This window comes from Macadamia integrifolia, chromosome 12 (genome assembly GCF_013358625.1).
Source record: "Macadamia integrifolia cultivar HAES 741 chromosome 12, SCU_Mint_v3, whole genome shotgun sequence".
Taxonomy (NCBI): domain Eukaryota; kingdom Viridiplantae; phylum Streptophyta; class Magnoliopsida; order Proteales; family Proteaceae; genus Macadamia; species Macadamia integrifolia.
Window position 1 is genome coordinate 19852124 of NC_056568.1, and position 17099 is coordinate 19869222.

At 38.4% G+C, this 17099-nt stretch overlaps 1 protein-coding gene across 5 annotated transcripts in view; it reads left to right on the top strand.

Annotated features, from left to right (window-relative positions):
* The first annotated feature begins 2933 nt into the window (after positions 1-2933).
* LOC122058032 (ELMO domain-containing protein A) overlaps positions 2934-17099 on the top strand; it is a 35400-nt gene continuing 21234 nt past the window's right edge. For 3 of the 5 annotated variants that reach the window (XM_042620425.1, XM_042620422.1, XM_042620427.1), the window contains exons 1-5: positions 3146-3400; positions 9658-9831; positions 9938-10040; positions 13583-13689; positions 15091-15159. In XM_042620425.1, coding sequence (XP_042476359.1) covers positions 9691-9831; positions 9938-10040; positions 13583-13689; positions 15091-15159 — 420 coding nt within the window. In that variant the 5' untranslated portion in view covers positions 3146-3400; positions 9658-9690. The other 2 variants (XM_042620423.1, XM_042620424.1) reach the window with 2 other exon arrangements.

Here is a 17099-nt window from a genome sequence, read left to right on the forward strand (position 1 = left end):
CTGGTGCCCTTCTTTCATAGCGGCCTTTGTCATCTCTACGATGGTTATCCCTGCGGTCATTACCATCTTGGGCATCCTCCTTTTCGCGGTCCACGAATCGGCCTAAATATCCTCTTCTTATCATTCCTTCTATTTCCCCCTTGAGGTGCCAACAATCTTCGGTGTCGTGGCCGTGGTTCCTGTGGAAGTGGTAATATTTGTCCATATTGCGTCTCTCAGGGTGTCGTCCCATCTTCCCTGGCCACTTCATGGTTCTGGTATCTGGGGAGTCCTTTATCTGCGTCAGCACATCCGTTCATTTCCAGTTCAGGGGCGCGTATTTCTCGAACTTCCTTGGTGGACTGGGTACCCAACTACGCTTGAACTTTCGTCTTTTGCTTTCTTCGGAAGGTTTGTCGTTGCCCCTTGAGATCTTTTTCCTTCCTGTCTTCCCTTCAACTTTTTCATCGGCTTGAAGGGTTTCTTCCATCTGGATGTACATATCACACCGAGCTCTCAACTCGGCCAGGTTCCTCAATGTATGCTTTGCTAAAGACCTTTTCAGCTCCTTATCCTTAACACCTCCCAGCAAGGTTGTGAACTCTTCTTTCGGGTCCAGACCTCTGATCGTGATCTTCTCTTGTTGGAAGCGCTTCATATAGTTTCGCAGTGATTCTCCTTCATGTTGCTTGACGTTGGTCAAGTTCAACGTGGTCTTCTGAAGGGGTTAGCTACTGGAGAATCCCTTCACGAAGAAGTAACTTAAATCGCTGAATCTGTGGATCAACTTCCTCGGCAAACGGTTCTACCATAGCCTTATCGCTCCTCTGAACGTCAATGGCAAGGCGCGACACATGATGTTTTCCAAAACTCGATAGAATTGTATAGCGGCCTCAAAGCCTTCCAGATGATCGACGGGGTCTCCAGAACCATCGTAGGTGTCATACTTTGGCAGGCGAAAGCTGATCGGGAGCGGGTCCCTCATGACCTCATCAGCTAGAGCCGTGTCATTAGTGAGGTCTAGCTCGCGAGCTCCCATTTGGTTTTCTGCCACCTTCCTGATCTCATCTTTCAGGTCCAGGATCATCTGCTTCAACCCTGAGTCCTCGTGTCTCTGTTTGTCTCCTTGGCATAGTTCCCCATGTCTGGCCCCGGCGGCACGTCGCTTCTTTCCCCTGGGTGCGAGACTTTCCCTTATCGCTCTGTTTCGAGGATTATGAACGGACCTTATCGATCCTGTACTGTTTCGGTCCTCGTCTCGAGCTTTCTTGGGCTGGATATGGGGGCCTCGCGGTGCTCCGTTGGTCTTCTGAAGACAACTTTGGAGACCTCCTTTATTGCCTCGGCCATTCGGTCATATTTCTCCTGGAGGGCTTCGAACTGCTTCCTTGTCACATATTCCTGTGCTCCAGGAGGGGATAAAGGATTACTATCTCCGCGCACCGAATATCCAGATGAACGCTGGTACCTCACAGAACCTTTCAGATCATCGTTTCCCATTTCTCCTTCGATTTCCGTCCAGGGAGGGAGCCCTCCTGAAGGTTCCTCCTCCCCCATGTTTATATTCGACCTTGCTCTAGTGTTCCTATAATTGTAGGTTCTCCCCACCATTATTGTCGTTCCCACAGACGGCGCTAATCTGTTGCTACCGAAAATCCCTATGAGCTGATCCTGCACAAATACAGAAGGCAGAGGCCCGGATGTTTATCCAGGGTTAGTCTTCCGACGCCCAAGTTAGAGATCGGCCGCACAGCTTTTCACAAGGGTAATGGCTGCTTACCTTTTTTCCTCCGCTTGGGCCCTCTCTTATAGTCCTTAGGGTTTAGGGTTTCTCTTTTCCTTGGAGGAGTCCTCCTCGGGTCCGCCTCCTTTCCTCTTTGAGTCCTACTCGGATACATCTTATCCCCTTCGTGGGGAATATTCTCTTCACGCGGTTGACGCTGTCAGACTCCTTGCAGCCTCTAATAGGTGAGCAACACGTGTCCTTTCCTTAGATACCACGTGTTCTTACCCTACTAGGTAATCAATTTGGCCATATCACTGGTATAGGAGCGCACTACTAGGAAAATAACCTTTCACCTTTTATTTATGGGATTGGGTTCCTAGAAAGTAGGGGTGCAACAGGGCCGGGTTGGGCTGGGTTTCTTAAAACCTTAGCCCAACCTTGAGTCTCATTAACTGGGCCTAAACCAGCCCTGACTCTGACTCTGGGCCCAAATCCACCCTGACCCAGACTTAGGGATGCAAAACTTCAACCTTGGCCCTACCCTTCAGGGTTCAGCCCAATCCTTACCCGCCCTGATTGGCCCTGATTTTTCAGGGTCGGTCTGGGATGACCATGACCCAGACCCTGACTGACCCTAACCTTGGTTTGCCATCAAGGGCTGGGTATACCCTAACTCTAACCCTGCAAAATATGAACTAGCTTAAAAAAAAAAAAAATTTCATAATAAAGAGGAGATAAAAAATACAAAGTTATAAATTTCTTGGTAAAAAAGGCAAGAGAGATCTTTTTTTTTTGATAAAAAAAGCAAGAGAGAGAAGATATATTAGGAGTTTTGAGGTATCAATGACTCAAAATCAAATAATAAATAAAATTAGGTTAAATTTAGGGTTAACATCGTGGTCACAACTAGGGTTAACATCAAGGGCAAAAATCAGGGTCGGGTTCAGGGTGGGTTAGGCGGGCCAAAGACATCAACCCTTATCCGCCCTGACCTAACTCAGGATAAAAAATTTCAGGATCGACCCGGTCGGGTCAAAATTTTTGAATCGGTACTTATTTGGGATCCATGCAAACCAATGACGGATTTGGGTAATCAAGACCAAACTTGCACCCCCTATTAGAAAGGTAGTGTGGCCCGCTCTAGGAGCGCGGAAGCATAACAGAACAGGATTTTGGATTTTGGTCTTTCATGGAGTAGAACGGTCATTTCACTTCCCCAGGCGGCGCAAGGACCACGCTACCAGCTGTGTATTCTTTCACCCTTAATTTTTCCCTTCTTTTTTGTGCCATGACTGAGCTGAACTGAAAACTCGACAAAGGGCCTACACGTCTAACGGAAATGCTGTCAACGAAACTCAAGACTCCCGAATCGAGCAACTAAAATAAAAGGAAAAAGTTGTATCTCCAATTCTCAGTCGGACTCGGAGATCAATGGTAAGGAGAAAGGTTTTCGGGTGCATTTAACCAATATTATATTTTACCAACCAATCACTCCATTTGCTTCCTTAGAGATGAAGCTTCTTTGTTGCCTGCCGTGTCTCTGAATTTTTCTGGTTTTCTTTTTCCTCCTATTAATGCGAAAATTGGAGGAGCCAGTGGCGTAGAAACTGGTTTTAGTTTCTGGGTATCGGAATTCTGAGCAGGAGGTCCCGTTTTAGCTGTCGTTGCGAACAATTCTTTGTTTTCTGGTATTCGGTAAGTGTACATCTTCAAATATTGATCTCGTTTGTCTTCTCTAATTATGCTGTATTTATTTTTAATATGGCTTATTGTTGTTCTTAGTTATTCTTCAAGCTTGAGATCGCCCAATGTGATCAAACTTTTAGGATTTTGGAATTGGGAATATTGGCTGCATATATGCTTACATTGTATTTTTTTGGGCTTTGACTTTAAGGATCGGTCAGAGATGGTTTTGTTGAAATTGGTTGGGCAATAATATGAGGGGAATGGCAACAGGTTAATATGATTGGGTTCCTTCAAATTGGAGTTCTGGGTAGGAGGTTTTGTTAGGGGAGATATTTTTGGTATGTAAAGTTCTTTCTTTATAGATTTTCCAGACACTGGGATAGAGGAAGGATGTCGCTTCATTGGGGTTCGTAGTTAGATTTTGGATAGGCTTAAATATTATGTACTAAATTTGGACAGATGGAAGTTAAATTGTCTGATTACTTCAGTTTCTGTTACAGCCAATGGAACTCTTTTTAACAGTTTGTGTGTGTCTTGCAACCATGGACCCAATGTCGAATACTGTTAATACTATCGGCAAAAGAATGTTCTCCCACGATTCTAGACATGCTAAACTCCATATTCTTGTACAGTTGAAAGGGATCGATTATTTGAATGATGATTGAGATGAGATTAAACATTTTTGAACAAAGAAATGTTTGGTTGTAGGTGTGTGCAACCAACCCCACACCCGAAATAAGAGCATTTGAGTTATATAGTCTTATATCTTATTTGATCTAGATATAGAGATTGAAAGGATAAAAAATTCCAATTCACATAGAGCCATTGAACCGACCCAACCAGAAACTAGAGCTTCATGCATTGTATTTATATGAACAGAAAGCAAGTGACAAAGATCATTTGGTACAACGGTATGAACATGATACCAATGGAAATACCTCTATCAAATAATATAGACACTATGTAATCCTCAATGTCCTGGCTATTCACAAATGTGAGAAGCAGATAATCATTTTCTTTGGGAAGAAATCAAAGAATTTCTTGGGAATCATACAATATGAGCTTGTTCTTTTGTCTCTGACAAAAGAGATGTTGTTTCTTGTTATCTCTTTCTACTTCTATATGTGCAAAGTTAAGAAGTTATCATATGATAAATTGATAATCGAGTAATTGCATTAGAAAAGAAAAAAGGGGAGGTTCGTGATGATTCATTCCATATTGATGCTTCCAATATTTTTGTGTTTCGACAATGTGATGGAGAACAAATGCGAGAAATGAACTTTCATTTTCAGTCTTCTATAAATTTAATATTGATATTGTATTGAATTTAGAGACATGGACAAACTTATTGGATCTTTTATACTCTCCAATTAGAAGGAGCCCATTTTCTCGATTTTTGTTATAGCTATTGCAGCTTCTGAAGCAGCAATTGGGTTAGCCATTGTTTCGTCAATTTTTTGCATAAAAAATCAACTTGTATCAATTAATTGAATTTTTTGAATTGAAAAATGAATAAAATAATAAAAAAAATTCAAGAAAAGAATAAAATAAGTAAAATAAAAATCCTAGAAGGATGAAAGAAAGAAAGAAGGAGAATATCAATGATATCTGATTTCCTATATATTTAAGGTCTATTAATCATCTCATAAAAAGTAGTGTAGTAAAGGATCAATTCAATATTGATTCATTCATAGCCATAATTAGATGAATATGATTCAAAAGAAAAATAAAATAGAATAAAGAGCCTTAAAACCAATAAAGGCTGAGGAGATTGACCTGGGAACAAATTTCATCAAGAGCTCCATTGCAAAGTTTAGGCCTAGCCATTAACCAAGAAGCAATGGGAATGACAAAACCTGTGACAGCAAAAGATTATACTGAAAATGAGCTTAAGCAGCTTGTTGCTACACGTGATCTAAAAGCAGCCACTTTTTATTTTTTATTTTTGTTTTTGAAAATAAATGGAGGTCTAATTATGTTAACTTGTAATTAATGGCCGTTTTTCTTTTGGGATTAATGGAAAAGAAAGGGGAAGATATAATCACTACTCGTCGACTATATCGAATAATTTATCATATTGTGTATGTTATGTGTTGATATACATTGTTGTGGCCCTTACTTAATAGCTCGAAATTTTGGAATAAGTGGTTGTAACATGGTATCAGAGCCAGGAGGTCAGGTGTTCAATCCCTGGTAAGTGCGAGGGCTTTGTGTTATGTGTTGTTGTGCTTCTATGCATTGGTTGTGGCCCCTTGATGCCATGTGATGGTGTCATGTGCAGAGCCGTGTGCGTGTGGTGGGGTGTTATGTGTTGATATACCTTGTTTTGGCCTCTTAACAGCTGGAGCTTTTGGGATAAGCTTTTGTAACTTCTAAAAACATACATTACTTCTACCAGGATGTTTGTATATTGGCATCATTGACTTCTTAATTGGAAATGACCTAAGAGGCTTTTGCTTGGTTGTTGATGATTCGCTCTCTCTTCCAGACCCGGATTACCAGTAGAGATCTATTGTGCCATTAAATCTACAATACTGCTCGGCCTGATAGGAAGAAAAACAAGTTTCTGTACTTCTCTCAAGAATTATCTCATATCTTACAAAGCCTAGTTAGCAATAGATTACCAGTTGGAATTGACTTAATATTACTTTCTCTAGGTTCTGGAAAACTTAACAGGGTTTTTGTCTGACTCACACCTCTATCCTTATTTTTTCCATAAAAGGATACAATACAGAAAGATTTTCATCTTCCAGTATTTTGCCATTTTATTCTCAAAGTATCTGTCACATGCAAAAATGAAAAGGGTAGATGATGTCTGGTAGTCTTAAAATGGACTCACATTGGGACATGGGGGATGCTACATGTTTTTGAGTTTTGATTGGGTAAAGTATGCCAAGATGTAGGATAGGGTTGACTAAAATAGATAAATGAAGGCTTCTAATGGCTTTTTGCTGCTGAAACCTGGAAGATTACTGACAGGACTGCACAAAGTTGTATGATGCAAATTAGCTTCACAGTATTATGTAATATAAATCTTAGAGAAGGTTAGGAGTTAGGATGTTTATCCAGTCAATACCATCTTTTTCCCTAGGAGGATGCTTCAAGAGTGGAACTTCATCCTAATCAATATTCAAGTGGAAAGAGATAGTTTTTTGCCCTACTCAATAGAAGATGGAATCAGCAACTCCTTGGAATCGAGCGACATCAATTTATTTGAAGAAAATAAGTGTGTTTTAATATACAAGATACTTTTGAAAAAGAAAAAAAAAGGGCATATACGGTGCACAAGGCTCCTGCATGTGCGAGGTCCTGAGGGGGGAGAGCTATGCAGCCTTTACCCCGAGAATGTTGAGAGGCTATGTCGACCGCTTGACCACCAGGTCGTAATATTCGTACCTTACTGTTAAACCAAATGCACCCCTTACACAGGAGACTTTTGATATAAAGAAAAAACCTTTTTACAATTATGAACAAGTCTAAAACAAATGAAGACTTAGTGAGAAAAGGGATAGCCAATTAAGCGAGATAGGTTGTGACTCTGTTGAAGAGGAGTGATATGGTGCAGATTAGAGCAATATATAACAGGGGGTAGGGCAGAAATTACCTCGGGATAAGTAATAAAAAGATATGAATGTGGGGGAGCATCCCAATGAGTGGTTTGGATATGCTCCACAGAGTATTGGATTGAGTTGGTGTTTGGGAGCATCAAGAAATTGGGTTGTCTTCATCAGTGTTCTTTGAGGATACTTTTGGATGGTAAGAAAACCCTCTATTATGGGTGATATTGATGTTATTTGATAGATTATTGAGGTACCCATCCAATGAGACCAAGATCTTGTGGTTCCTAGTTGTGTTGGAGAGTTTTGGCCAATTTACTGATAGGGTGTTGATCAGTGATGAGATTTCTTCTTTAGGAAGTCTAATTGGAATAGGAGTTCTATTTCTTGTCTATTATACTGAAAATATCTTTTGTTGAGTCTTATGGGAAAGGTGTTGGGCATTCACGGTAATTGCTATATATTGTTATAAGATTTATATTAGGAGTTTTTATTATTAAAGAGAGTCAGCTTGCTAGTTATTATCTGTGGTGTTTCGTTAATGAAATTGAGACCTAGAGTATTGGTACTGGGTTTGGAGTAAGAATTGTCAGCAATTTCTCCTTTGTTATTGCTGTTTTCCTGGGGTAGTAACTTGGTGATATTGCCGGTTTGATTTTCTAGCTTTGTGCTTAGGTCTTCTATTATTCTCTTTCATTATTCAGTTGTGTTCTTTTCTTCATATTTACATCTTTCTTCCTGGAATTCCTTTGTTCCCATTACCTGCGGGCATTGTAAGGATATTTTTTCTCCCTTTTTCCCATTAATGTCTTTGGGTTAATAAGTAATGCCACCTTAGATAGTTGAATGGCAGGTTTCATGTAGCTGAGTTGGAGTTAAGGTTTTGCTGTTTTGAGTTGAGTCTCTGACTTTATTGGGCTGTGAGATGGTCTAACCCCAATTTGAGGTAGAAAATTATTTTTTCCCTTAAAGGTGTACTTTTACTTGTATGAGAACTAGTACCAAATGGAGTTCTAAAGGACATGTACCTTTCGTCCTCTGGATTCATTTGGATTTGGTTATACCTAGACAACCCATCCATGAAAGACATCTGTTCATATCCGCTGGTATTACCTATCAAAAGTATGAGAACAAAGTACTTAGAAATATAGTAAACAGAATATCACAACATAAACTGGAAGTAACAAAAGGAGTTGGGTTGTTTTAGGGCCCGTTTGATAACGTTTCTGCCATTTTTGTTTCAAGAAACGACAGAAACATAAATTTCCGTTTCTAGAAACAGAAACGGAATTGAAGGTGTTTGATAAGTCAAGTTTCTAGAAGTCGATAGTAACCAGCAAAAGAATGGCCACGAGTCGTTTCTAGAAACGGCGAAACAATAATCTACTTGTTTCGCCTGGGTCGTTTCTTGAACCATAAATAGGTAGAAATTTCAATTTCTATTTCTGAAAACAAGTGAAACAAAACAGTTTTATTAAACGCTTCTTGTTCCGTTTCTGCCATTTCTGTGTCCAGAAACGACAGAAACGTGTTTTTTGAAATGTTATCAAATGGGCCCCTAGTCTAGGCCTGGATCATGTTTTGTGAAGTACCGAGTTGAGATCCTTAGCTTGAGATATACTCAACCTTGTTTGGGTCAAGTTGGATTATTGTAGATTGCTTTAGGATTTTTAACAGGTAAAATAGTTAAGTTGATCCTTGTGATTCTTAGACATGAGTTTTCTTACAAAAATGATAGTGTCTGTGCTGGAATGGCTTCCAATGCTGTGGGTGCAGGAATCCCACTTCCAAAGGTTTAATGTAACTTCTAGTGAAACTTTGCATTTTCCCTAGTTAGTCTAAAGTTCCCCTGTATATCCTCTCTGAATTAGTGCACTTTTGAGAGAATGTTCCTTCATGTTAGATGGATTGAAGTTAGTTAATCCCAAAGGTTTAATATAACTTCTAGTGAAATTTGCATTTTCCCTAGAGAAAAAGAAGTTAGGCTGCGTTTGGTAGTCATCCAGAAAAACGTTTCAGGCATTTTTCCGTTCTATGGGAACAAAAAAATGGAATAAAGTGTTTGGTGTCAACTTGGTGTTTTTCCCTTTTTTTGGAATGAAAAGAAAAAAAAAATGCTAGAAATGCAATATGATGGAACGACAAAACCTTGTTCCGTTATTTCCGTTTCGTTCCAAATACAAAAAATGTGAAAACTAGGGTAATCGTTCCTGAAACAGGTTCACCAAACACCATTTTTTTGTTTTAAAACTGCATTTTGGCATAAAAACTGAAAATTCTGTTTTTGACACGAAACGTCGTTTCTGGAACTGAATGACTACCAAACGCAGCCTGAGTGTGAAGTTCCCCTGTATATCCTCTCTGAATTAGTACACTTTTGAGACATTGTTCCTTCACGGTAGATGATTAAAGTTATTAAAAAGGCAATACTTGTGAGTCTATTGTACTGAAGTTAGTTATTAGAAAGGAAAAACCTCAGTTCTGGCTACCAAGACCATTCTACAGACCTGGGGCTCTTATAATGTGGCACATGTTGAATTGTTAAGAGGATTAGAATGCACTAGTAGGTGGACTCCATCTAAGAGATTGGATTTAACAAAATTCAGCTTACATGGGTGAAGGCTATTATCTTCACTTTAATCTAACGCTATTATTTGGTAATGATTTCTCATGTCCTCACGAATGATTTCATCAATTGAATTACAACAGGAGCTATTAGTGAAGCCTCGACAAGATTATCTCATGACATCAGGAAATTTGAGGAGAAGGCTCCATCACGGAGATGTTGATGGGAAAAGGCATGAACGTTTGGAAACATCAGGATTCGAAAGCCTGAGCGAGCCTTTACTAGGGAAGTCCAACTATGATAGTACGCACTCAGAGGTATCTCCTTTCTTTTATGTTTCCTGTTGGTTTATGTTGCTGATGGAACAAGATAGCTGTTGAGATATGCCTCCACTTGGTGGATTTATATATTGCTGCCTTGTAGGTAGATACTCTGGATGATCTTTGGGAATCTGAAAGGAAAAAGGAACACCTCCACTGGACATTTCTTTTCTCCCAGTTGATTGCTCAATGGGCACAATGGTTGGGTGAGATTTTGTTCATGATGCTTTTGCCACTCTTATATGAAGTAAAAGATTCTGTGCCTATTCCCTCCCATGATTATCTGGGTGTGTTTGCTAATCTACATGTTTGGTTTGACATGAGTTCCAAGTCCAAGGTTTGGTATATTGTTTATAGTTTATCTTATGCATAAAAGGTGGTGGGTGGGTGGGGGGGGGGGGGGGAAACAAATAGGACATTGGGTGAAAATGCAATGTAAAACTCAGGAATCTTGTTGGTTTCCATCTGGTTGCAAGTAAAGTGATAAAGTTAAGTGAAACTAAAGCATAGATAAAATGCAACTTTTGTAGTCATTATCAGCAATTGTATAACTAGATCAAAATATTTCTGAATATGAAAATATTAAATTTGCTTTACTTTTGAGCAAATTTACTTGGATTTGAATATGAAAATATGACAGGGCTAAGAAATCTATTTGAACATTTTAATTATACCATATGTGATATATTTTAAATCATTTAACACAATCATGATTACTAGAGTTTCCATTTTCCTTTTCAAATTAATTTCAGTTCCCCTCTTTTTCACTTGTAACCAGATGGAGCTGTCATGGGTCAAGTTTTTGAAAATGCTAGAAATATGCTTTTAGATTTTCTATTTTCTCTGTCCTACTAATGTTCAGGTGTTTATTTTCTAGGCCACCTTTTTTGGTTGGATGTGAGTCCAAAGTCCAAGATTCCCCCCCCCCTCTGTTGTATCTTACACCAAGGAGATGGAAAAGGAAACAGAACAACGCTTGATGGACATGATCATTTTTTTTTTCTTAATTTTTTAACCTATACATAATGGTTTTTTTAATTGAACAAATGGTTTTTTAATCGAACATATTTAGTACAATTATGTAAGCTATAAATAATTTGAACTTATATTTCTCTGAATTTTTACTTCATAATTTGACTATGCTGAATTTTATTTGTAAAAAAAATGGTGTCCCAGTGCGTGAGGCTCCTGCTCCCCCTCGCGGAGAGGCTGTTTCCTTGATTCGAACCCATGACCATCAGGTTGCAATAGAGCAACCTTACTGTTGTGCCATGGCTCACCCTCTTATTAGTAGCTTCTACCTAATTTTTTAAATAAAGAGTACAAATAATTTTGAAAAAGAGAAAGAGGAAAACATTACTAACCTGTAATCTGAGCATGTGGTGACATTACTCAAAGTGGAATAGCATCAATTAGAGGGTCTTGTAGAGGCAGAGGGAATGTGAGGCTGTAGTGTACCTTGACAGATTTCTGATCCTCAACGTGGGAAGTAGTTGTTTTAGGGGGTGGGTTTTTCTTTGCGGTTGCTGAATTTTTTTCCATAATGATAATGCAATGCCGGGTTCTGACACCCTTAAATTTGGATTTCTATGGCCACCTGACAAATAACTCAGATTGAATATTCAGAACAGTTTAGGACCCTTTTGCAAGAGATAAATAGGGATTGGGGCAAATCAATAAATAAAATTAGGGGAAAGGACAAATCTGGAATTTAAAACTAGCATGAGACAAACAGAAGAAGCTTTGAAGAGGAGGGGCTTTTGTGTAAAACCATAAAATGTGCTTTTAGTAGCAAATAAGAAGAGACTTTCCTCACGATGAGAACAGGAGCCTGTGGAAATGGAGCCTCGTTTCAGGTAAGATAACTCACCCAAAATGACCCCAATCAACTTGAAAATTAAGATGATACTGCTAAGTGCTAACCCACTAATCAGTAAATCCCATCCAATAATTCATCCCATCCAAAACTAAAGTTATTAAAATGAAAATTGTGAAATAGGGTTCGGTGTATAGAGGGAAGACCAAAACTGAGTTTGATTTGAAACTTTCTCCAGAAGACTTTTGGACTGGAACTCTGCAGATTAGATCATCCTTAGATAGTGATTATAACCCCAAGGTTTGAGGCTGAAAGTGAAGGACATGAGAGAGTTCAAGTTCTCCCTTAAGGATCTCAAACTCTAGGCAGAACAGAATATTGATATCTAAGAGGAAGAATGCAAAAAAAAAAAAAAAAAAAGAATAGGAAAAGGTAGGAAGAAGAGTTAGGAACAAGTAGAAAGAACAAAAAAAAGATTTGAGGCTGAATTCAAACCTGTGAAGATGAAGGAACAAGAGGAAGATGATCACCAACAAGCATGCACCGCAGCCATTATAAAATCTCCTTAAAAATCACTGGTTACATGCATGTATATAAATAATCTCTCAATTATAACTGAAACTGGAAACATTTATAACTCAAACTCCAACTCCTACGGCTCTGGCTGAGAAGCATTTAAGAAAAAAGATTCATATTACAAAATAACCCATAAAAATACCCTATATATCCTAACAGACCATAACCCAGGTTTGGACCTGGTTCGTGTTGGTCTGGATCTCTAGACAGTCAAGCCAATTCACAGCTATGCATCTGCATCAAGTGAGGGATGCTTTTATCTTTTGGTTGGACTCCTATGTTGGGTGTCCCATGCTTGTTGCCTTCTTTATTTTGATGTAGGTCTTTCTCCTTTTCTATTGTGCACCTCAAGTTTTGAAATAAATTCATCTGTTCAACAATTTAACAAAAAGATGGATCCAAGACTTTATAATAAAGTTAAAAATATTGAAATTATTGTTCTAGAGCGTTGCTATGTATATTTTACTTGGAGGACCTTGTTTCCTCATTGTATTTAATATTTTGGTTTCTATCATGTTAAAGCACTGGAGGATATTAAAGGCTGGAAATTTCTTTTACCAAGTCGATGTTAAAAGAAGATGCAAGAGAGTGAGAGAAAATATGATTTTTAGGAATCAATGGAGTCAAATAAACTGTGTTTAATTGTGTCTCTTACGAAGAATGAAAAGGCTTCACAAGAGTACCTTTATGAACAATGCATTATTCTTTCAAATGGTATAAAATGTCAGTAACTAGCTGCCAAAACCACCCGGGTGTTTTTGTTACAGGACTGGAGTATTAGAATGGATTCTTGTGCTCCCTTTATTTAGTAATGCAGATATTGCAGTTCAGTCATAGTTGTCATGGCGTCTAGGCAACTCCAGAGGCATTGGAGGGGGCCTGGACACAGGGTGACACCAAAAAGGTGACAAAGGGACCCGCCTAGGTGACCAAGGCTTGTAGGCATCACCTTGACAACTATGAATCTAGTACCTTATTTTTTGGATGGGCCGTTGGAGGGGGTTTACAACTGAAACCTTTATTAATAATTTAGTAGCAGCTAGTGAAAGGAAGAAATAAAAATAATTCACAAAAGCATCATTAAAGCCATCATTTTATTCTTTTCAAATGCTATGTATCTTTGGAAGTAGCAGCTAAACAGCCTGGGTGCTGCAACTTTGTGTTACAGGACTTAAGACAACTATAATGGATAGTTTTGCTTCCTTTTCTCCAATAATGCTGATATCGTGATCAAGTGATTTTTTTTGGGGTGAAATTTTATTGTAGTACTACTACATTGTCTCTGTTGATTGCAATTATTTTTGAGAGTTCTTCTCCTCTTCTGTAAATTGATCTCTTCCATATTGTTCTTTGTAGCAAATATTGTCTATGGATCTGGGTCACTTCTTGGAAGGCTTCTAACTTTCCCTTTCAGCTCTCACAATGGACACCATTGGAGGAACATTACACTTGGTCCTTTACAAGTAAGATTGAAATGACTTATAATTAATACGATTTATGCATATATGCTTGGTTAACTTTTTCACCATATACTATTTTCTATGCCTTGATTGCTATATATTTTATGTTCTCTACTCTGACAAATATTTGTGGTTTCTGTACATTTGTGGTAATATGTTGGTGAATTATTTAGGATGCTGTATTTCCACCACTATGTTCCTCTTTTTCTTTAGCAGCCATAAATAGCAAAAAGAAAAGTGTTACTAAACAAAGGATTCAACTAAATCTGTAAACATCTTGCCATATAGTGTTTATTAGTCTCGTGCTAATTAAATAGTAACCAGATGTTGAACTGATGGCATTTGTGGCATGCAATTGAGTATGAGTACTTAACTATAAATTTGAGCTAGGGTTCCTTTTTTTTTTTTTTGGGAGGGGGGTTTGTGTGGAGGAATGTCAAGGGCTAGCAAAGTGAATGTCATCAAGGTTTTAAATCTTGGATTGGATATCAGAATGGGCACCATATATCACAAGATGATCAGCTGATGCAGCCTGATCCTGGAAAATATTTCACATGGCTCAGTATCGCCTTATCGTCCAGGATCAGGCAGATCGGCGTCTTCCGATCCTGAGACAGTTCAATTGATACGCCCTATCTGGACCTGAGGCTGAGATATCAATTCATTCACCTAATTCTTTACTTAAAAATTATACCAATTCATTTTTACAAATAGGTGGAAATGGCGGAGTGAACCATTGGTTTAGTTCGTGGATGATTGGTTTCTATTCGTTATCTTTATGTTATTTTAAATGAACTGATAAGTTAGTATTCTAAACCAAAGGGATTTAAACATGTATTCCTTAAAGTGAATTCCTCTTGTACTTGGGACCTCTCAGATTGTTGGGTTCAACGTTAGTGGCAGCTCTTGCTCCCTGAGGTGAGGAATGCTAAGGGAAAAGAGAGGAATCTTGGTCGTGACTCATGGAAAATGACCCACATCCTTAATGAAGTTCAAACTTTATTACTCTCAAAGTCTCTCTCTTCTTGTTTAAGTTGGTGGCTTGGTTCCTATGGAAGAGAATGACTAGATCAATGTGGGTAACATGGGTCACCATATATGGTGGAGAAGCTCTGCTCTTTGAAGAGTTATTTTGAGTTTTACAGGTGTTCTGTTACTGGTAATCAAACATAATTTTTTTTCACAAGTAATGTGGAGTAACACTATTAAGACCTAGAGCCATAGCAGGTATTACTTTTGAAGGGTTGACTAAAACTTACGTGGTCAGTTTGATCTCCCTTCTCTGTTCCTTATCTTCCCCTGAGGGGTTTTCCTTAAGGAAAATCTGTTTTTGTTGAAATAAAAAAAGAAGCTATCTTTTTTTTTTTCAAATTTTAATGTTTCTGCTATTTGGTAACTTTCTAGGAGGAAAGGCTCAGAAATCTACAGCAAAGATTGGAAGTCCCCTTTGATGGCTCTCGTTTGGAACATCAAGTAAGTGTTCCTCCACAACACATGTCAGCTTCTTTATAATGTTATATGTTGCCATTGTTTCTTTTGATGTCTTCTTATTCTCACTATGGAGTTTTAGTCATGGTTTGAATTTCGGTGAAATATTTCGGCTTTGATGGGCCTTGAAATGAAAGGACATGCAAAATATGAAGAATACAATATTTCATCAAAATGAGCAGAACAAAATGATCGAAATGACAAAATTTTGGTTGAAGTTATTGAAATTGCACATTCCTTGAGTAATAGATTCACTGGGAAAAAAACATTGAATCGTCATGAGTTGAAATTTGGGAAATGTGCCAAAGTATCTTCAGAAACTTACAAATTGTTGAGGATTCAAGCTCCCACCACAAAATTGCAAAGAGATATTTGGGATGAAGCTTCAAGAAAGGGGCATGTCCCTAAATATTTTCATGTTGTTTCAATTTTTTTGCTAGATTATATAAGGGAAAGGATACATTATGCTACGGGTTGAGGTTTCTTACATTTATCTATTGCCATTGCCTCGAGTCCCATGAAGCATGGTTGTCAGGCAACGCCTAGTTGGGTTTTGTCTCTTATTTATGCCAAATGTCATTGAAGTAAATGTTGTTTTATTTACTTAATATATTATTCATAAATAAGCAAATACTCCCTATTTGAATGCAATAAAAATAGTTTAAAAATCAAATTCCAAAAGGATAAAAAGTCAACCCCCAATTTTAAAAACAAAAACTGGGCTTTGGTTATAAGGGCGATTTTCAATTTTTAAATGCTGGGTTTTTTCTCAATTATGAAAATTTTATAAATTCTATCATGTTAAAGCATTGCTAAAAACCAAAAGTCCAGTAAAATAATCTTTTGTTTTGATATCTATAAAATTATTTTCATTCAGGCGATTTTAACAGTATTCGCGCACTTGAAAATAAGTTTGACCGGAGTATAACTTTGTCGTTACAACTCAGATTTGAGATTAGACTTGTTGGAAAGCTGGTTTTATGTTATAACTAATACAAAAAGTCTCATATAAAAATAAAATCATTTGACCAGTCAAACTTATTATAGAACAAGAGCATTTCTCTTAATATTGATTTTTTATAACTTAATATGACTTAATGTTAAATTTTTATGATTTAATATGGCTAAATGTTGATTTTTAATGGCTTGAAGTTGCTTAATCTTGATTTTTTATGATACAAGGTATATATAGCTTACTAAATAATGTTAGAAAATAGGAAAAATAAAAATAACACTTAGTTGCCTTAAGGTGGGCGCCTTCTCGCCTAAGCGCTTGGACAACCCTCCACCGCCTTGGGTCACCTTGGCACTGTGACAACTATGCCATGAAGAGTGTCGACCTAGTTCAAAGTCATTGTTGGAGGTTCTTCAAGAATGGGAGCAACTAAGATGATGTTGTGCACTTGCTGAACATAGGCACAATATTAACCCCAGTCAAACCATCTATTGTAATGGGAGTCCCATTCATAGTAGAATCTTGTGTATTGGTTTGGAGTGGCCAATATTGGTCCCAAACAAGCCCCATATCCGTAAACTGAAGAAACACGTGAAGGTACATATTGTCCATGGCCTGATGAATCACCATCATGATCTCCAAACTCATGCTCAATGACTCCATGGTCCTTATAAGCACATGACTATCACTTGGATCAAGGGAGCGCTTATGCTTCCAGTGGTAAGACTTTAGTTGTGGGCGAGCACCATGATCCATATCTTCGGTTGCATATGTATACCCTGCCTCATATGTGAATTGCAGCCCTTCTTAAGATTGTGAAACCGCACCACTGCCACCACCACCACCACCACCACCACCACCACCACTGTCGCTGCCACTGCCACCGCTACTGCCACCGCTGCCGCAACCGCCACCGCCACCGCCACCGCCACCGCCACCATCACCATCACCATCAGCAGCAACAACAACA